The sequence below is a fragment of the Galendromus occidentalis genome, unplaced genomic scaffold (genome assembly GCF_000255335.2).
Source record: "Galendromus occidentalis unplaced genomic scaffold, Mocc_1.1 scf7180000077475, whole genome shotgun sequence".
NCBI classification, from domain to species: domain Eukaryota; kingdom Metazoa; phylum Arthropoda; class Arachnida; order Mesostigmata; family Phytoseiidae; genus Galendromus; species Galendromus occidentalis.
The window spans coordinates 1,323,743-1,343,318 of NW_003805463.1; the positions used below are offsets into that span (position 1 = coordinate 1,323,743).

At 50.7% G+C, this 19,576-nt stretch overlaps 5 protein-coding genes across 5 annotated transcripts; 2 read left to right on the top strand and 3 right to left on the bottom strand.

Moving 5' to 3' along the window:
- Positions 1-1,831: 1,831 nt before the first annotated feature.
- Positions 1,832-5,469, bottom strand: LOC100899143 (UV radiation resistance associated protein). The gene is made up of 10 exons (XM_003744922.2): positions 5,217-5,469; positions 4,269-4,455; positions 3,895-4,097; positions 3,644-3,765; positions 3,313-3,551; positions 2,990-3,169; positions 2,844-2,933; positions 2,601-2,760; positions 2,260-2,436; positions 1,832-2,143 (listed from the first exon to the last, which is right to left on the bottom strand). Exons 1-10 carry the CDS (start codon positions 5,277-5,279, stop codon positions 1,930-1,932), a joined length of 1,635 nt encoding a protein of 544 aa, XP_003744970.2. The 5' UTR covers positions 5,280-5,469; the 3' UTR covers positions 1,832-1,929.
- A 255-nt stretch (positions 5,470-5,724) lies between these two features.
- On the top strand, positions 5,725-6,663 carry Lamtor4 (Late endosomal/lysosomal adaptor, MAPK and MTOR activator 4). Its single transcript, XM_003744827.2, has 3 exons — positions 5,725-5,901; positions 6,122-6,245; positions 6,391-6,663. Exons 1-3 carry the CDS (start codon positions 5,827-5,829, stop codon positions 6,492-6,494), a joined length of 303 nt encoding a protein of 100 aa, XP_003744875.1. The 5' UTR covers positions 5,725-5,826; the 3' UTR covers positions 6,495-6,663.
- A 131-nt stretch (positions 6,664-6,794) lies between these two features.
- Positions 6,795-8,938, bottom strand: LOC100897636 (uncharacterized). The gene is made up of 6 exons (XM_003744828.2): positions 8,798-8,938; positions 8,178-8,390; positions 7,937-8,077; positions 7,603-7,844; positions 7,390-7,519; positions 6,795-7,215 (listed from the first exon to the last, which is right to left on the bottom strand). The coding sequence occupies exons 2-6, from the start codon at positions 8,379-8,381 to the stop codon at positions 6,925-6,927; spliced, it is 1,008 nt and encodes a 335-aa protein (XP_003744876.1). The 5' UTR covers positions 8,382-8,390; positions 8,798-8,938; the 3' UTR covers positions 6,795-6,924.
- Positions 8,939-9,611: 673 nt separating this feature from the next.
- AP-1-2beta (adaptor protein complex 1/2, beta subunit) lies at positions 9,612-15,188 on the bottom strand. The gene is made up of 7 exons (XM_029111909.1): positions 14,960-15,188; positions 14,257-14,287; positions 13,115-14,125; positions 12,713-12,907; positions 12,423-12,630; positions 12,151-12,308; positions 9,612-12,048 (listed from the first exon to the last, which is right to left on the bottom strand). Exons 3-7 carry the CDS (start codon positions 14,063-14,065, stop codon positions 10,753-10,755), a joined length of 2,808 nt encoding a protein of 935 aa, XP_028967742.1. The 5' UTR covers positions 14,066-14,125; positions 14,257-14,287; positions 14,960-15,188; the 3' UTR covers positions 9,612-10,752.
- Positions 15,189-15,645: 457 nt separating this feature from the next.
- On the top strand, positions 15,646-17,584 carry LOC100899283 (malectin-A). Its single transcript, XM_003744923.2, has 6 exons — positions 15,646-15,744; positions 15,980-16,152; positions 16,240-16,345; positions 16,438-16,557; positions 16,717-16,834; positions 16,963-17,584. Exons 1-6 carry the CDS (start codon positions 15,646-15,648, stop codon positions 17,199-17,201), a joined length of 855 nt encoding a protein of 284 aa, XP_003744971.1. The 3' UTR covers positions 17,202-17,584.
- The last annotated feature ends 1,992 nt before the right edge of the window (positions 17,585-19,576 follow it).

Here is a 19,576-nt window from a genome sequence, read left to right on the forward strand (position 1 = left end):
TTCAGAATTCATCACTCCATCCCGAGCTTGAGGACAGAGATGTTGTGAATAAAATGCCATTCCTGCTCCCCATCACTCGAAACTTCAGAGCTCCTCGATTTTGCTTCACTTGGGCCGAGTCGGGCTCCGTGAACTAGTAAGGTCACCGCAGAAATTGGGATTTTACAGCTATCTGCTTTTGTCTGTCTCGGCTTCCGCTCTTCGGGGCGGAATTTCTCATCGTTGGACGAAGGAAGTTCGTTCTGGACTAATTGAACAAACGATTTCCGTCATCGCCCATACGCAGCTCCGGAAAAGCCTCTTTTTCCATTGTACCGATCACCACGATTCCCCATATCAAAGTCTGGAGGTCCCGATATGGCACTTCGACTGTGAATATTCAGGGTAAAGGAGGAAGCCGCTCGGCAGGCCCTGACGAGAGCTTATCCTTTGTCGAAAGATCCTTGGTACACAGCCATAGCCAGTCAAGAGGTATGTGTCGGGCGCGACGGACCTCTCACTTCTCACCCTAAAGACGCGGCACCTCTAGAGAAAAACGTTGACAAATGTGAAAATAAGGAGGAATGTGGACTCATAGGGTCTTTTGAAGTGAAGGTCGGAGCTGAGAAGGTGGCGGAATTTCCGCCTGAATGACCGAGCAGTCCGGGAAGTTTCCCTCTCAAAATCCTTAGTCACAGTCACCCGTCATCGAAACCTATCGACTCCCGAGGCCCTCGACCCGCCAATGTACAATTAATGAGCCTCGGATGATTTTGCACGTCTCAAGCTCATATATTTTTCATCCTCGAACCAATACATTCATGCATTGCTAATTCCTGATGATTTCCTCTGCTTCTTGCTCGGGGAGGAACTGTCTTCCGGCGAAACCAGGAAAACCTCTGTATGGAGACGTATAGGCAGCGATCTCGCGTTCGAGTTGCACCAACAAAGGGTCCCCGATAAGGGGACCGCGATTGAATATCACGAATCCCTCATAGTCCTCCCCCTCGTTTTTGGCGCGGTCCGCAAGTATGAGTCTGTTAGGGCGAGTCTTTCCGAATTGCACCCTCTCGATCCTCAAACCATTAGCAGGGGGAGTGTACCGGGCGAACGCTCTTATCTCGGCGTCTTTCACACCGGGCTTCGATACGAAGTAGGTGGTCCTGGCGATGACACCATTTGTGATCGCGATCATCTTGCGTGCTTTTTCGGATCCAAGGCTGCTAGGAATGACTGTCCGCTTTCGTTGTTTGCGCTCTTTTGTGAGCAAGGATAAGAGCCCTCCTCGCTTTTATTCTGTCCCACATGGGAGGTTGGGAGAACCCGGAGAGCGAATTTTACAGGGTTTCAGTCCCGAACGCCACCTCGCAACGCAGAATTCCACCCGGAGAAGTGTCATGAAACCATCTGTAGGTCAGACTACAAACACGGTAAATAGTGAATTGCGGGGAATGACTTGCTAGCTTGTTCTAGATGATTTTTCGATGAAGCGCTTGGTCGTCGGCTGAGGTTCAACACCGCACTGCCTGAGTCGAGATATTTGAAACGTCACTAATATACCCAGACGCTGTGACCGGCGAAATGACTAAAGGGGTGCTTACACCGGAGGCAGGTAGCTTGAATCCATGTTGAGGGACTGCGTGAGCGTTGCGGTTTCGTACGTCCGAGAAGGTTTCAAAATATCCGCCATCGAGCGCCGAGGAATCGAGAGGTCCGGATTCTCGAATATCCGAGAGCATGAAGCACAGGGAAACGGCAGGTAGCGGATGATTCCCGACGCCGTCGTGCGTGCTCGAATACTGTTCTGGTTTATTCAGAGGGGAGAAATTGAGAGAATAACTCTTTCGTTGCCTCTCTTGGCGAATTAAGAATCCCCGCTCGGGGGGCATCTTTATTCCTGTATAAGGCATTAGTGCACACCGGTCCTCTATTCATAAGCAAATGAAATCATCAGCTGAGGTGGTCACTCGCTGCTCCAACGTCGATTTCCAACGAATCGCTGCTGTGTGACACGAGATTAGGCACGGAATGTATCCTCAAACTTAGCCGAGGAGTTCCAACCGGGGAGCTATGCTCAGGCGTATTACTGAGGGAGGGCGTCATCCAATCGTCTGCTGTCATGTGCTTCGACACGGAAATACCGAGTTCGCCAGATTCTATCGGGCTGCGGGTGAACCATACGAACTTATTAGTGAATGGAGCATCAGCCCCTTGGAGTCGCTGTATCATCTTCTGGGCATTGTATCAGCCGTTGAATTAAGATTCATGTGCTGTGCTCACCCTAAACGCGCTCGTTCCTCTCGGAAGTGTCTTACGAGATTCCAAAGTCCTGGCATCAGTCGGCCTCTCATTGATGGAAGTTTGAACTGGATCCGAAGATCTGCCACGTTCAGGGCGAGCAGAGGAACCGCATGCTCGAAGTACACCCTGTCTTTGCCCCTCACCCACAGTGGGAATCTGCCGAATCGAATGGAAGAAATTCGTCATGAAAATCACCAGTCCCATCCTCCAGTAGAGAGAAGCGTTGATACTGTTGCTTCAGAACGCACATCAAGGATCGGGAGACAATATTTCATACTCGACTCCCGAACTCGCAGCGGACCATCCAATTTACAACTCACTCTTTATGGTGAAAGGAATCCATGCTGATATCGACCACCATCGGAAGATTCTTCTCGTATTTCAGAGGATAGATCAAGGGAACTCCAGTGAACGTCGAAAGCATGGTGACCAGGTGGAAGAGATATGCCATTCCAGTTGACACAACTTGATCATCTGAAACTGCGAGAAAGTTTTTTCTCAACGGCGAACTATCGGCGACAGGCTTCGAGAGTGTCCTGAGAAGTCGACAGAGCAGTACTCACTTTTCCTCGGATCTTTGAAGTCGCTGAGTGATGATGGAATGAACATCGAACAGATGGTATAGCCTTTCGGCACCTGGAGGATCGGTACGACTCATTTCCAGTTCTGCGCATGTATGGTCACAGTTTTATAGCGTCTGTCCTTTTACAGATATCTACCTGTCGAATGGGATAGATGTAGTCGTCGAGCTCACAGATGAGGGCTAGTTGGCGTTGTAGAAGAGGCAAGGAATCCAAGTCGCTCCTCATCTGCTTCACCGCTTCCCTCTCAAGGCTCAAATTCTCCTTCAACTCATGAAACGAGTCCTTGCAGGCTGCGATCTCGTCTTCTGAAAGGGTCGGGTTTCTCAGAGATTGGTTTCTCGTTCGTATGAGAGCAAGATGGGCTCTCGGCGTTGTCCAGTCCCCAATTGAGACAAACTCGACGAATCGATGGGTTCGAACTGGCGAAGGATGCTGAAAAGCCACTCACGTTTCTGAAGTACCACATTATCTTCCGCGATCAATTGTTTAGTCTCTCTATCTAGGAGCTGAGACCGCTCTTCGAGGAGTCTCCTCAGGGCCTTACACTTCACCCGGGCAGTTTCGATCATGCAACGGAGTTCTTCCGAAGACGACTCGGCTTCGGCATCGATTCGGTCCTCGAGGCTGCTCCTCAGGTTGTGCGCAGTGACGGCAGTGCGTAAGATGGCTCTTTCGTTCGTGTACAGTCTGGGAAGGAGAATCGGATTCAAGCCCTCAGTCGACATGGCTGAGCAGCGCAGATGAGAAAAGTTTCCCCAATCGAAATCGATGACACCCACCGATTGAGAGCGTTGATTCCGTATGATTTCTTCAGTCGTCTTGTGTCTACAGTCACAGCAGACCGCACGTCACAGAGAGCCTCCGCGTTGACGATGACGCCATCCGAAGTACCACGAGCCGCCTTCAATGAGCAGATTTGATTTCAACCGATGTACCACCCCGACATCGGACCCCAGGCCGTAACTCCTCGATCTTATCCAGTTACTTCTCGGAAAACCGCGAAAAATGACCTTTGCCGTCTGATACTGACCTGGTTGCAATCTTTAGCATTATCACAGATATCAAAGCATGTCTTATCACAGTAGACTCCCTCGGCAAACATCACTAGCATGGAGTTCGGGGCGAGAATCACCGACTCATTCGGCCAATGTCTCGAGACGAATATCAATCCAGAGAAATATAGCCTCCATTCGACTATGAGACGGTCGTCCGCGAAAATTTGTACAATTACGTCTGTAAGAAGAAATACAGTCCAGATGAAGCTCGATAAGATTGAACAAACAATGTCTCCCCGATAGAGGGTCCTGGAGGGATCCTCTATGAGGCATATCTTGCATGACGCGATTCCTAATCCTGCAGAGGAATTCCGAAGCAAGAAGAAAGCTTTCATGGTCAGATAGAGACCTTTACTTGTCGGCGAGCCGCCCGTCAGGGACAAGCTCCTCCAGTGTGGATTGCTCGTGGCTTCAAGGGATTCAGCCTCACAGATGAGATCGCTCTTAGAGTCGAGGAGCTTGAGTTGGACCTCTCGGCAGCCCTCGGGAATCGAGAGATTCCGGAAAGAAATTTCTCTGAGATGCCGTAGTCGGCGCTGGAAAGGAAAAAGCCGAGTCGTCAGATAGGGATGCTCCGTCGGTGTCGACTCTAGGTAATGTCTCCGCCATGCTTCAAGGTACGAGGAGGGGGATTTCCTGTCTGATTGAGAGCCCAAGCATCCTCTCCGGAAGAACCCTTGCTCTTGATAGAGCTCGTTGAATCGGAGGAGGGTTGTTTGGCGGGAACCATACCGAATCCGCGACGGTCCCCCGTGGGAAGGAAAAAGGTTAAGTGTGGGTCGCCGATGTCGTGTCTTCAAGGTTCCCTTGTCTCACTATTTTCTTCCCATCGATTGCGCCCTCCGCGGTGGACGTCTGGCATGAGTAAGAGACCCCAAAGTCGACGCCACCTCCTCGAACCGAAACTTGGCACGAAAGGCATCGTCTCAGGTGATCGAGTTGATCTTGACCCATTGCATGCTCAAGCTTGTCAGACGTGACACTAATCGAGCTTGCAGGGTAGCCAAGGATTTCTTCAGCTCAATGTCCGCGTTTGTTTCCGTTTGAGGAGCTCAGGCATCGATTCTAATAGTTACCGTTTGACGGAATCTCGGACCGCGCATTCGCTCTCAACATGTGTAATCGCTAAGCGGAATCAGTGCGCGTTCCGTCGGTGACGAAAAAGTAGTGATTTCGAGAGCGACATTAGCGGCCAGAGTAAATGCTAAAATCGGTTCTGGGATATCGGCTCTCTCACTCGAGACTCGAGCAAGGTCTCCCGCTAGAGTCCGTCCCTCAAAAAACTCCGAGTGCTCACCTGGAAAGTGAATAATGGAGAGTATTTCCTCTTGGAGCGGCACTCGAGCCAGCTCGTTTCCATTTCGGACCACGGAGCTGATCAAGTCCTTCAGTCGATTTGGAAGAAACGCAGCATGATAGTCCTCCCGTTCTCAACGCACGAACACACACACACACTCACAAATTATAGTCGATACCAGTATCGCACTGGATTGTTCCGACGAACCACCACTTGTCAATACCCCGCCGACTGTGAGCCGGATGGAACACCCATCTGCGAGCCGTCAGTAGTCATCAGATCGGACTGTCCTGGTGCGCACTACATGGAGTATTCGGACAAACAGCGCGAAGCTTGCAATCCGCGACCCAAAACACACGGTCCTCGGAGAATCGGAGCGGAGAGCTCGCACTCGGCGTCGTCAAGTGTGAGGCCAGCTCCTGCGGAACCCCTTAAGAGTCATTCTCCGGCTCAAGTTCGAGCACCGAGAGAGGACCTGAGCTCATTGTCTCGTCGAGTGGGCTTCTAGATATCGATCTTATCAACACCTTCTCTCACCGCAACATTTTGAGACTTATTCGAAAACGAACATTCGTCTATCGGGAAACGCCGAGGAACGGCACGACAGAAAATGTACGCGAATCTGGGAAAAGCCCCGGATACTCTTGGGCAAATCGTCATGACCGGTGACGCCGCGATTGTGAACGTGAGTTTTTCGGGTTAATGTATTTTCCTGCGTTCGAATTAGTCGTCCATCTGTATCTGCCGCTTGTACTTCATATGATTCGGTTGGCCGCTCGGGACTCTCCCGCAACACTATTCAAATCCAAAACAGAAGGTGGTGACCGATGTCATTTGCCATATGAATTAGACAACCGTGTATTATGCATTATCGGAATGACTCGAACCCCGAACCCCTGTTCCAGTCATCGGGGGACTTGGAGAACGATGAAACTGTGGCTCAGATAATATTCCAAATGGTACACTGCGCCACAAAGAACGATCTCCTACCTCTGGACCACAATGAGGAAGGGATCAAAAGGATGTGTGGTAAGAGGATTAGTCCGTACACTTTCGGTGACGGTCATTCTTTCAAGTTATATGCTCTTTGAGCTTCGGATGGGTAAGCGTGGAAGGCGAAGTCTGAAGGATGACCCGAGTTTTACCCCTCGTTGATATTGACTCCTCTCCGCAGTATATCTCCAGGGATACTATCTGACCGTGATTCTGAATCAACAAAGAATCTTCATCATCAAGCGGAAGTATCAAGCCGACCTCACAGAGCCACCAGCGCCGTAATGACGCTAATCTATATCTATATATGTCACGCGAAGTCGTGCGTCCGAACGTAGGTAATCCGTGAAGCGATTTTAAGAGAAGTCACTGTTTGTTGAGCACTTCTATGATGACTAGGTACGTATTTCAGAGAAATAAATCAGCCTCGTGTCAGTGAGTTTGTCTCGGTTAAGATGTGGGGGTCCAATCATTCGTTTTTCGTGGACTTCGATTCGAAGGTTATCGTTGGACCGTAACTAAGCCCCGTCGACTCATTCGGGGAAACTTGAATCGAAGTTCAGGCAGTAAGACTCACTCTCAAGGTGCATTAGCTTCTTTATTTTCGGCAATGATCAATAAGTTCTCTTCGAAGCGTCATCCTCCCCTGATGAAGAACGACGATGTCGCCTGGCCGCAATTATTTCGCATATCGCTCCATTTGAAGGAATATCTTTCACTGAACTTTGAGGATACTTATGCGACTTCCATGCGCTATGGCCAGTAGAGCTCGCTGAGGATGCCAGCACAGATGCCTGATCGATGTAAAGTTCCCTTGCTGTATAACCTGACCACTCTGGTCGTGTATGATCCGGAATGATCCGTGAGATGCGAGAGCACACCACGGGCCTACTTGAGACAACGCTATGGCTGTACAGAGATTCCCGCCGGCGAATTCCAAGGGTGGTTTGTCCGAATGAAGATGCATTTTTATCGAACCTCTGGCATCGACACAAGCGAATTTGCCCTGAAAATCACGGTTATTTCTTCCCTAAATTCTTGTCTCGAATAATGAGCCATCGTTCATCAAACGACGCGCAACCCGATCTATTCCTCCTCAAAGGGGCTCTTGAGGCAGACGAGAATTCAGAGATATGGGGAGCAGCAGTCTGATACAGACCTACGGAACGGAGAGACTTACGTTTGTACAATCCGACTTGACTGGTAGCGGAGCGCGGTAAAATGCAGTCCTCAGAGGTCTCACACTGAGAGTGTCGTAGAAGCGTATCGTTCCATTCAACTCGACGACCATGATTTCATTTTCGAGGAATCTGAAAAAATACGATTCAAGATTTGCCACCTCGGAATCCGTTCACCGCATACTGTATCGAGGAGAAAGAGCTCAAGCTCTCACCTGACGAGTTTTCCGGCCGTTCGGAGCATCCGCTGAGCACGAACTTCGCCTTTCTCGTTGTAGACGTTGAGCAGGTTGTCATTACCCACGGAAGCCCAACTCTGACCGACCAAGGGTTCGACATCGACTGAATTGACAATACCTCTATGTCTCGGGAGTTTCTTCACCAGAGCTGTCGCCGTATCGTCCGCCCAAGTACAATGAGCCACTCCCCCGGCCTCGAGAGCGACGAAAATCCCTACCTGAATGATAATTATCCGAGTCATTGAATTGCCATTCTTAGTTATCCGCCTAGTCACCCGTCTGATGCGAGTCTCCAGACGGCGAAACAGACCTTCACCGGAGGGTTTACAGAGGTCTCGGTGTTCCAGCTGAGAGAGACAACCTTTGTCTCGGTGTGGAAACTGGTCAAACGAGTGCAGGCCAGGGATCCATTTTCAGAAGATCCTTCTAGTATGTCGTCATTTATCGGCACCTGGTGGTTGGAAATAAAATCTTGAGCTCACGGGTTACACCGACTCCGATCAAGGCACGGGACGCGTAGGCAGCGTCGAACAATTCCTGTATCACGGTACCTTGTAAACGTGGATATCAGTCGGCGTGGCGATCGCCATCAGCATCGACTGCCATTCATACGGACAGAAAGAGATGAATGTGATCGGGTCTAGAACTTCGTCGCCGAGATCAAGATCGACCTGAACTCGCTCCGGTTGAGTCGGGTTCTTCACAAATACGTCGTGCAGTAGCGTGCTACGCTCAGCTATAGTTGTGAATGACATGGCTTTCTCCTGCAATTTTTTCACAGCATCATAAGGACATCGATCGAATTGGCGGGAGCTTGCTTACAGGTGACACGGGTTCTGTCATACGAAGACTCCTAAGCGGAGCTATCGACTCCGAATCTGATCGGCTGAGCTCCTCGGTAAGTTCTCCTTGCTCGGGCTCTTACGAGAGCTCAGAGCGAGCGAGAACATCTACGGAGGCTCTACACTTCGAGGTTCGAAACTTTTCATGCGGAGTAGAAGCGACGATTGGTGGCGTCTCCACGGCTCGCCCCGCCGAAAAAAAGTATTTTCGGAATCGACTCAAATGAATTACGAGAGCTCCCGAGTCATCTCCCATCATGGGCGATCATCGATAAGAGACCGGGGACACACATGGAAAAATATCAGTCTGGGCGAATCGAGTCACTCACGCGAGATTTACGAGGAGCAGGGAATGAATCGGAATCACAGCGAGTTCTGTAGTTTCGAGATAGACCGCCCTGAACATCGACGGGGAAGTTCTCAAAATATGAAATTGATGAAATCCGAGTTGTGCCTCGCGAGAGGTAAGCTTTGCCAGAAGGTTGTCACAGCAGGGCAATTAGAATCCTCTGAGCGCCGAATGCTCGCGCTTCAAAATACGTCAGCTAAAAATGTAAACATCTCTAATGGACGGAGAAGGCACCGGCTCGACACGAAGAGTCCATCCGAGAAGACACCGGACATGCGTTTTGAAGTCGGAGCTGAACCCATGCAAACTTCAGTGTTTTTGAAAAGATCTGCAGACTGTCGAGGTCTCTTGGGAACGATTACATTTTGCGTAGGTTTTGATCTGATCCAATCGATATCACGTCCTCGGGTCGTATGTCGTGCGCCGTCGCTTCCTCGATACGATATGCCGCTTTTTCGAACCACCCGTTCTGACATCACATAAGACCGAATTGGAGTGCGCAACCAAGATTCGACGGAGCCTCCTTCTACGCGCGGCGGTCTCGAAGCAGGTCAGCACCGTTTTCGCGGAGGCGGAGTGCGCTCCCGATCAGGAACGGCGCGACGAAATTCGCTCGCGCTCCGCAATCGATCGGACCAGGCACCAGGCGCGTCTGGGAAAGTTCGGTCCCGTCCGGAAAGCTCGTCGAGGGAGAGAAATATCGGTCCATCCTGATCGACGATACTGTTTGTCGAGATGGTCGCTGTCGTCGTAATAACCGAATTCAATCAGTCCTTGCTTCGAGGAAATCTGACGAAATTTTTATTCTCTCGATTTCCAGTAATCGCTACCTAAACGTACTGTGAACCGCTTCGATAGCGCTCTGGTGTCCTCTGGAGAAGGTCTCTATGAAAAGAAGATAATTTCTTTCTCGATAACTTAAATATTGTCCGCACCTCTCGTCGATCTGAACAAATATTCACGACTGCTAGCGGCCATGATAAAGGATCCCGTCAGGCTCGTTCCTAGCGGAGAGCCTAACTCCCTCCGGGAACAGTAGACGACGACGTCCAAACATCGCTCTCGAATGCAATTTCGACATAAAACTTCCTCAGTCTGTCGGCGCCGTTTCGCGAGCCCGCGTCAGGGCAACAGACTGCCAGCGATCGAATTAGTCCCTGTTTTGTGCTCGGATGATGATAGAAAAGATAAAAACTGACTCGTAGCGAGGCACACAGTCAGAGATCACCTCTCGGACCAAATTCGATTTCTATAAATAACATTCCACTCAAATACCGCCACGCGAGATCGAAATGCCTCGGGAGTCGAACTCAAAAATTCTCGCTGGAAGAGACTCTGTCCTCCTCGTCGAATAACCCATCCTCAGCTCGAGGCATGAACTGCTATCCTTCAGCTCTCTCTCTATTTCTATCGATACGTCTATCCAATCTTCTAATCTGCGGATATCTAGCGAAAGCAACTGACTTTGGGGAATCATTCAATTGAATCCTGGTGAATCGTTGAACTGGAGGTGGTCGAAACGGAATTCCCTACGCTCGGCATCTCCCGGGAAGCCGCATATTCCGGGAAAACTGCCCTAGTATGCTAATGAGCTTCAAGATTCGTCAATTTTTTTCAAGCAGCCTGTCGTGACCTGGAGCATGTTCCAATCCGGGTTGTCGCTCGGTAGTAATCTCCGCCTGACACTCCCACGGGTCAGAGTCGAAACCCTTCGGTTCCAGCAAGCCTGGTGGTAATATCGCAAGCCGCGTATTGTGCGCGTCGCTGGAACTTCGATGTAGCCTGTTGCTGATAACATGACATTATTGTAGAGAGGACTCCCCGCGCTCGATAAGTTGAGTCTCCAAAGTGCACTACTGTTCTGAACTATTTCCAAGTGACCGCCGTTTATGCATTCCAATCTGAAATCGCTTGGGTACACAATTGACCATGGCTTCAGTTGCGGAGGATCTCTTCGATGATCTGGTGTACACCTGCGCTCACTTCAGGCGCGCGGCACTTGACCGACAGCTTGATGACAGGCTGCGTGGGCTGGATTTTGAGCTCTGCCAGCACCCAAATGCCGTTAACCAGCTTGAGCGAAAGGTAGAGCATATCCTGTCCGTCGACGCTCCGCTTAGCGATGGTGAACATATTGTTCTGCTGCAACTTCGCAGAAATTTGATCGGATGAAAGACCCGTGTTGTTGTTTACTTCGAACTGTAATTCGTTATCCGGGGGAATGTCCTTCCAGGTGGCGAGGAACACCTTCTTGTCCATTTGTCCATCTTCCACAGCGAGCGCGTGCATGGGCGCGAGACACGAGAAGTACAGCACGTCTACGTTGTTCTTAATGGCCACTTGGATATTAGTGAGCGGGGTCATTTTCTGTACGGGACCGCCGACAGTCAACGGAAGTGAAATATCCTGAGGGTACGACGGCTGTAGAGGCAGCGGTACGTTGAGAGGCTGCGCTGGAATTATTCCGAAACTGTTCTTGTTGAACTGAACAGCAAAACCGCTCATGGCTCCCATGGCCTTGTTGGAGAGCGTCATGTCCATGAATAGCTGACCGTTGCGACGAGCGAAAGTGCCGGTGACTTCCAAACCTTTGCCTCTAGTAGCCTCGAGCCACGTCTGTTTCGGAAGCGTGTGGAATGCAGAGGTAGGAGTCACCCCGAAAATGTCGCCAAGAAGTCCGGCCGTATTGTTGCCTGCCGCGGCAGCAGCTGGAGGAATCGCCGCAGAGCTGATGGGAGCTCCGCCTACATCGCCCAGAAGCGAATCCAAGCCGCCACCTAGCACATCACCTAAGCCCCCGCCGACTGCGGGTGCCACTTGTGGTGGGTTGAATCCACCTCCTAGATCGATCGAGAGGAGGTCACCGATGAGCGAATCAGCTGATGGGATCACAGCCGGTGCCGCTGAGGGTAGAACTGCTGATGCGGATGTGGATGTTGCTGCTGAGCTTCCGGACGACGTTATTCCCTTAGCATGCGCCAGTTGGGTCTTCGCACCTTCGACGAAGGCCGACGGTGGTTTATGGTAAACGGATGCCAAGGATCCAATGTGACAAATGAGTTCGTCGAGTAGAGTTGGTTCCAGGAGATCGGTTTCTTCAGAAATAAGAGGCTTCTCGGCCAAAACGACCTCTTTGGCTGCTGCGGGATCCGTTGATAAGAGACGCCAGTAGATAAAACCTCGGTCCCGGAGGTCGGGGTTATCCGAGTCCTGGGTTGCGAGGGACAGAACCTGCGAGCAATAGAAAGTGGGTGAGGTCGTCATGGTCATCAGTCATCACGGACGATTCTCTCGGGACGATCGCGGCGAATCGGTGGTGCAAGGAGGACTCACTTGTTGAACCAATTCCTGGGTCTCAGTTGGTCTCTTGAGGAAAAGTTTCACGATCGCCGTCAGTAGTTGAAGTTGAACGGCGGTGTTCTCGTCGTGGAATCCTTCGAGGAATGACTCGAGCAACTCATCTGCGTTGTCGATGCGCTCGGCGTATTCGCCTGGGTACCAACGAAAAATTCGTTCAGAGGAGAGGTCGGATAAACCCACACAGAAGAATTGTGGGAGAGATAGAATTTAGAGAATAGATTTCGACAAGACGACAACTCACTTACCGATAATCCAAATCATGGAAGCGCGAGCTTCGGGTTCATCTAGTGTGTCCAAGTTCTCGCAGAGAGTGGAGATGATACTCTCGTATTTGTTTGGATATTTTCGGAAAATGTCTTTGATGACCACAATCGCCTCCTGAACCACATAGTTGACTTTGGTCTGGATCAGGTCGAGTAGAGTGGCAACACATTTCTCGGCAGAGGGCTCCACCTTTTCCGAAGGAATCAAGATGTCAGTGAAATAGCTCCTCTCACCGGCACGTCGAACTCCCTGTCATTCAAATCGGGCCTACCTTTATAGCGCAGCGTCCGATGGCGCGAACAGACTTGCGCACGAAGTCCACATCGACTTCGGTTGCGTACTCTTTCAGCTCACTGAGAACTTGTCCAATGTTCGACTGATTTGCCAAACGGATCATGATATCAAGTTTTTCGAGCTTTACGTAAATAGGGTCGTTGTACTTCACGAAGAAGACTTTCATTTCGTTCTGTAAGATCGAGACAGAGGAACTGAGCTGGACACTCCACAACGTATCCCAGGGGACAGACGCCCTGAAGCTCGCTGTTCACCACCTAATCCATGATTGTTTCTTCTTGCCAGTCAGTCAAATGGGGGAATATTTTTACGAGTCAACGAATATTCCGACTTTTCGGTAAGACAATCAAGTGTACCGCGTCCGCAAACCAGTACGAACCTTGAGGATGTCTGGGCGTTTCTGAACGATGAGATTAATGTTACGAAGAGCGACATATTGCACTTCTGGTTCAGAACTGAGAAGCGTCACCAGTGGTGGGGCCAATTTCCTCGTAAGCGACGCAACAGCATCTTGACCATCGGGACTCGCGGCGACAGCCTCCATGAGCTTCATGAGTACTCGGACTGCACTGAGAACCACCGCGGCATTGGCGTGCGCCAGCCGTGGTGTCACTCGCTCACAGATAGACTGGGCTTCACGGTCGTCTCTAGGCGTATAAGAAGACAAAGCGTCGAGTATGAAGACTTGACCCCACTCGCTGCATTCGTTCAACGCTGTAAGGAGTTTGTTGATGGACTGAGGCGCCATGGCTGAATTCGAATCGCCAGCGATCTCCGACAGTGCCGCGACGGCGTTCGCGACGACCATTGGATTAGAATCGGACAGCAGCTCTTTTAAGGAATCCAGAAATCCCCTATCTTCCACGAGGGAAGAGCTGATGTCGTGCAACTTGGCCACGCAAACAGCCGCCGTTTTCCGCACGTACGGATCCTCGTCCTTGAGGCATTTGCGCAGAGGTTCGCAAAGATATTCGGTGATCTTGTCCACTCGAATGCATCCCATCGTGCGCACCGCCAACGCCCTGATTAGGGGATTGGGATCCTCGCAATCCTTTACGAATGTGTTCACAGCCATTATAGCCATGTCCGGCTGCGATTTGGCATAGTTCATCAAGTAGAGGTAGACCAATTTCTTCAATTCGAGATTATCCGTCTGCATGCAATTCACCACGTCAGGAAACAACGCTGACACATCCTTGCCGACGGTCATGGAGGCGATAACCTTCTTAACGGCTTCTCGCTTCTTTTCCTTCTTCTCCGAATTCAGTTCACTTTTGAGTTCGAAGATCTCCCCCTTTTTAGTCGTGGTGAAATACTTCGCGTCCGTCATTTTCTCTCGTTTTCGTGATTACTCCGGTCCTCTCACAATGGATCTTCTATGCGTTTCTCGCTGAAATTCCAGATGTCGACTCTCAGATACTTTCAAAAGCGTACATTCAAGGAGCGTACATTCGAGGCAGCTCACGATATAGCTCGAGCTTCGGGGTTCGGGACAGCGGGAAAGCTTCAAATAACACTCACCCAGCGGCAATCAGTGGCCGTAAACGTGCTCCTGAAAAGCGAGCAATATTTCCGTTAGGATCGGGAGATAGTCAGAAACCCTTTTAGCCATCATTAGGATGTGGGGAAATGTCGAAAACGGTTTCGGAATCCCACTGAGTATCTTGGACTCCATCACATCGGGACCTGTCGCGCGAGGATCGAATCCGGTAGGGTTCTCGCTTCGTGTCATGACTCATATCCATATATTTGAAGATCCTGCAGGTATCTGACCCGCGTGGAGCCATTTTCCGATTCTAGTCAGCTGTCTACTTTCTGTATGTAGACTCGCTCCGGCACTTGTTGCTGATATTAGAATTCGCGATGAGCATAGCGCACTCCCGACTCCTGAGGCCTATCCCCAGTCCGTAGCCAGTTTACAGCTCACTCTTATCGGTGGGGATCGAAACAGTTCTGCTACGTCGGTGGCAATGGAGGTCCCATGAGTAAAGTCTTGGGGTTGAAGTCTGTCGCGATATGAGTTCCCCCGAGCCATTGCGAGACTGCATCATTGTAGCGAGAGGGAGGACTCTGCGGTTCGAAGTCTAGCTCTTCTAGAGAAAATTCACGGCTGTCACCGAGAGACCCGTGGCGCAGACCGCGATTCGCAGTTGGCAGGTCCGAGCAGAAAGACTCCGCACTCGGATCGGCTCTACAAATGCACAGAAGGCTCAGGTCGACTCACCGTAAGGAACTGTCGAGGATTCGCCCCTAGGCGCGACCAGACCCTCTTTTTCAGGCTCAAGCAAGCACGGCTAATAGCTCTACGGGGAAGTTCCTGAGGGATGCTGATTCAATAGGGAAACCGTTGTTCGCAGCTCAGTGGAAAACGCCCCTTCGGCGGCTCCTAACGTTTCGCAGTTGGCGGGACTCGATACTTGCTACGGTCAGACCGTCATTCGCTGCTCTCCACTGACGTCCGACACTTCTCGTCGTCGTCGTCGACGACGAGTGGTTTCGACGTCGTCCGCTTTCGCAGATCCGCTCCCGGCTCAATTCCGAAAAAGAAACCTCCGCGCGGGCAAATTTGAACCGCTGTCTCTCACCGAGGCTTTGACTCAGCTCGATGCCCTGGCCTCATCGGGTGCGGGCCTTCTGAACTCACTTTCTGTGCGAGTCAGGCAGTCACAATCGCCGAAAGAATCTGTATTCAGCTCACCGGAGGCAGAGCGTCGAAACGATCGTCCTCACGATTCGATTCGAGGGATCTCTCTCTCGTTCCCGGAGCCTCATATGGGGTGGCTCTGTGGGCTCGGAGACGAGGCGAGAGTCCCCAGTCCCCACACACTTTTCATGACCGCTTCCATGGTTTGACGGGTCAGGGACAGAACCCGCGAGCGGATTTCTGACTGTCCAGATCTTCTTCGAGAGATGTTGCGGATCTTGACAGTCGCCTGCGTGCTCACGACTTGTCGCGGTGCCGATGCGGTGCCCCCTCAGGGCGCAAGCTCTGAGAGTCAGGCTCCCGAGGTGAGAATCGGTGCTCCAGTCCGTAGCCGACATTCGATGTCCATTCGGACTCTGCTTCCATGGGAGATTTGTGCGTCCACGATTCGTGCTTCAAGTTAATGTCTCCAATTCAATGAAGAGTTTTTCGTGATCTGCACAGCGGGCGATTATCAATGCAACACCCCAAGATACAGCCTTCCAATCGACGATGGTGTTGCCGACCCAGATACTCAGAAACCGATTTTTCGACTTGCAGGTGATCTACGCCATAAATGCAGGAGGGGACACTCATACGGATATACATGGTATTCGCTACGAAAGGGATCCGCTTTTCGGTAAAAGTAATTGTGGAACCGCCAGTGAATTCGGACGCACTTTATTGATAGCCAGATCACATCTTAACGACCAAATACTCTATCAGACCGAAAGGTGAGTAGTCTAGCTTTCGCCAGAACTCCTGAACGGGGACTGGAGCAAAGGATATCACGATTACGATGCTCCTGTGAATCCTCGTAGGTATCACACATCGACCTTCGGATACGACATACCGGTGTCGAGCGATGGGAATTATGTGATGATCCTGAAGTTTTGTGAGGTCTACTTCGATGCTCCAGGACAAAAGGTAAGGCATTGGCTATTGATGGGATTTATCGCACGTTTACTGTGGAGGAAAACTGACGTTTGTTCTAATCACTGGATTTTCCCCGATTCAAGATTTTCGATGTTGTTCTGAATCATGAGCACATCGTGGTGCCAAATCTCGATATATTCGCTAGGGTAGGCCGGGGTGTGGCTCTTGACGTGGTGGTGCCTTTCAAAATCAAGTCGAACATGGTGAGTGGTTCGAATATATACATATGTATCAATTATATTCGTGTCTGTACACATATTGATCATATGCCATTCGGATAATCTCCGAGGCCTGACATGGTACTCAGTGGAAGCTTCGCCCTAATATTCTTGCCCATTTCTCAAATCCGTGCGGACTCACAGCTTTTCGTCATTGGTCAGCAATCCACCCATACCGGAGAAATCCGGGTGGAATTCGCGAAAGGAGAATCGGACAATCCCAAGATCAACGCGGTCGTCATCGCTAGAGGTGGCCCCGATAGTGAGTCAATATCGCAGAATCTCTCTAGAGATTTGAACGGACAATCTAAACGAAGAATGCACAAATGAGGCGGGTGTGGATTCTGAAGGGTATATCTGTGTCTTACGTTCTTTCGCCCTTATAATAAGGTGTACATGAGCTCATCGGACCGATGCCCATGCCTGTTCCCGTTGCCGTGCAGACCGCAATCGAGGGCGAGACCGTGAAACCGGTTTTCACTCCTCTCGAGGAATCGACGGACAAAACCTATGCGACCCCCCCACCGGCAGATCCGGCTTACGGGCTGGAAGAACTGATGTCTCTGCTGCCAGTCATCGGTGCGATCGGAGCTTTCGTTCCGGTCCTCTTCTGCTGGTTCCGTATTTGAGGGACTGTGAGAAACTGGTCAGCAAGTCTCTATGAATCCCTCGACAAGTACGCCGATGGAGTCTACGGCTCTGAAAAGGAAAAAGGACGGACTCGTCTTCCACGTCTGGCGTCGGAGATCATCGAAAACCGACTCAATTAATGCCAACGATTAGCGGATGCAATTTAGTTCAATATCCTCGTCAGACCGACAGCCGCATAATTCACGCTATGGGACCTTCCTCAATCCCAACATCAATGTACATATATTTTGCTCATGGACGCCGATGGAATCACCGTCAGATCAGGCTGTTCCCGTCGCTCATTGTAGAAATCATCTGCTCTCGTTCAGGTCCACAGACATTGTAAATGAAGGAGACATTCCTCAAATCTAGGTACATATAGGCATGTGGGTAAGCAAATTCTTGAAACGCACATCGAGGAATATTAACGTTATATATTTAGCTATTAGCTTACCGAGTGGGGTGGAGCCCAGAATAAACCTTGGCTTTTAGGAACCTTCGAGGTCTTGATTCGGAGCAGGGAATCCCACGCTTCTCGCCGTCCGCTAGCTCTGCCGATAGCTCGTGAAGATCCCGTACTGCCTCCGAGAAATAGTCAAAGTTCCATACCGTCATGAGCCTCACACTCTGAGAAGCTCATTGTGTGAAAAAAAAATGAGTAAGGTTCAAGGTCCCCATTCGTTTCTCCCCGTCTGGCTCGAGAATCGTTCGCCGGAGGGACTCGTGGAGGAATCGATGCAACTATTCCGCGAGAAGAGAATCGATTTCCGGAGAGCATCACATGCCTGGAGCTAGGAAAACCAACAGATATCCCGAGCTCTTCGGTGGGCTCCTACCCTGACAGATCTCAATAACAGGTGATCGTTGGCGGGGTCTCGCTCGAGCTTTGGTCGGAGCTATTTCCGTCTCTCGATAGCGCTGCTCTGCCAGATCAGCGCTAGCATGTGGGATCGCCGGTTTTTCACTTGGTCGATTCGCTCAAACGGAGAGAGCAGCGCCGGAAGATCCAGAACTTGGATAGAACATGGGTGAAACAGCCTCGTTTGAGGCATGAGAGGAACATCCTCCCACACGTTCCCCCACTTTCTCCTCCCATTCAGAGGTGGCAGCTTCAAGCTTATTTTCCGATCTATGGGAAATCATAAACTTTGCGGAGGGCTCACTGAACTCTGATCGTCACCTCTCGAAAAGAGTCCTGATTTCTGATCGGTTTCGTTTGAACTTGATACCAAGCACAGTTTGAGAGCTCGTGCAGCTAGCGCACGTCTGCGGCGCGGGTGGCGATAATCCGACTCGGAATCCTATTGCGATGATAATACAGGTCGGAGAGACAATCATGCAGGCCGGATGTTCCCGTGAATCGCTAGTGGGAGATTGAACGAAAATAAAAAATAATGAGAATGGAATGTACCGCTCTCGAGTCACTTCCTGATGAAATAAGAGTCCGAGCCCAGATGGCTAGCTCATCCTGAAATGAGTCTCATGGGATGCAAAATATTGGACGCTCGTATGCTGTCCCGCTCGAATCATGTCTCTTCCATCCCTGCGATCTCGTGATAGGCTCATGATAACTGGAAAAATGGAGATTATGCGTCAGAGAATCTTCGCGTTTCTATCAGGTCCGGGAAGGGTTTATGCCCTCGGTGACGACTGTTCTTCGAAACCGATGCGTAACAGAGTGTCGCAGCGGTGATGTATGAGACAATGATATGCTGCCCGACCGAAACGAAAAGTTCCGCGGGGCTTTCGCTTATTGCTCGCCTGGTGCCGTGTCTGGCAGGTGCCACCGTTACGCTCTGGAACGAGCTACCGCGTACACCAATGAACCCATACAACGATAGCTCAGCCTGTTAGTTCCAGAGGAATTCCTCGTTCATCAGCTGTGGTAGTCGGGCTCGTTCCTAACTAGCTGTATTCTTGGGTTGGTCGGAGACATTCACAAATGACGAGGAATATTCACTCGTACAGGGTGATATCGACGGTTGAGTGGGGACGGGAGAGAGGAGCTCGAGGTACGGAGAAGGGATCGTGAAACATTACCCGAGAAACCTTCGCCTGGACTCGGGGAAATAATCAGCCAGGGAGCTGCCTGTGAAATGTCGAAACAATATCTGGAGCATCACTTTGGATCACTTTGAGTTATTCTCGAGTCGCGCGTCACCATCAGGCACTCGTCATTTCACCGGAGCTCGAGTAGCATTGTAGCCATAAAAAAATTTGCTCCATTTAATCTCTCGGAAGGGGGGGCCACTTTCCAGAGTGAGACCCCGACCATCCGTAGTCGGATCGCGAGACTTAGTCGACTCTCTTTAGGCCGAGTGGCTGTGGATTTTCTCTGGCTGAGATCGCCCAAGCGTTTCTGGAACGACTACGA

Excerpts from the sequence above, each read along its gene's own strand:
- LOC100899143 (XM_003744922.2), bottom strand. The coding sequence starts at position 5,279 with ATGGAAACGAGCTGGCTCGAGTGCCGCTCCAAGAGGAAATACTCTCCA. Across the intron at positions 3,552-3,643 it reads GGAATCAACGCTCTCAATCG|ACTGTACACGAACGAAAGAG; the intron begins GTGGGTGTCATC and ends TCTCCTTCCCAG. Across the intron at positions 3,170-3,312 it reads TAATGTGGTACTTCAGAAAC|AAGACGAGATCGCAGCCTGC; the intron begins GTGAGTGGCTTT and ends CGACCCTTTCAG.
- Lamtor4 (XM_003744827.2), top strand. The coding sequence starts at position 5,827 with ATGTACGCGAATCTGGGAAAAGCCCCGGATACTCTTGGGCAAATCGTC. Across the intron at positions 5,902-6,121 it reads GTGACGCCGCGATTGTGAAC|TCATCGGGGGACTTGGAGAA; the intron begins GTGAGTTTTTCG and ends CCCCTGTTCCAG. Across the intron at positions 6,246-6,390 it reads AGGGATCAAAAGGATGTGTG|TATATCTCCAGGGATACTAT; the intron begins GTAAGAGGATTA and ends TCCTCTCCGCAG.
- LOC100897636 (XM_003744828.2), bottom strand. The coding sequence starts at position 8,381 with ATGTCATTCACAACTATAGCTGAGCGTAGCACGCTACTGCACGACGTA. Across the intron at positions 8,078-8,177 it reads CTGATATCCACGTTTACAAG|GTGCCGATAAATGACGACAT; the intron begins GTACCGTGATAC and ends TCCAACCACCAG. Across the intron at positions 7,845-7,936 it reads CTGTAAACCCTCCGGTGAAG|GTAGGGATTTTCGTCGCTCT; the intron begins GTCTGTTTCGCC and ends ATTATCATTCAG.
- AP-1-2beta (XM_029111909.1), bottom strand. The coding sequence starts at position 14,065 with ATGACGGACGCGAAGTATTTCACCACGACTAAAAAGGGGGAGATCTTC. Across the intron at positions 12,309-12,422 it reads TTCCATGATTTGGATTATCG|GCGAATACGCCGAGCGCATC; the intron begins GTAAGTGAGTTG and ends GTTGGTACCCAG. Across the intron at positions 12,049-12,150 it reads CCCAGGAATTGGTTCAACAA|GTTCTGTCCCTCGCAACCCA; the intron begins GTGAGTCCTCCT and ends TATTGCTCGCAG.
- LOC100899283 (XM_003744923.2), top strand. The coding sequence starts at position 15,646 with ATGTTGCGGATCTTGACAGTCGCCTGCGTGCTCACGACTTGTCGCGGT. Across the intron at positions 15,745-15,979 it reads CTGAGAGTCAGGCTCCCGAG|GTGATCTACGCCATAAATGC; the intron begins GTGAGAATCGGT and ends TTCGACTTGCAG. Across the intron at positions 16,153-16,239 it reads ATACTCTATCAGACCGAAAG|GTATCACACATCGACCTTCG; the intron begins GTGAGTAGTCTA and ends GAATCCTCGTAG.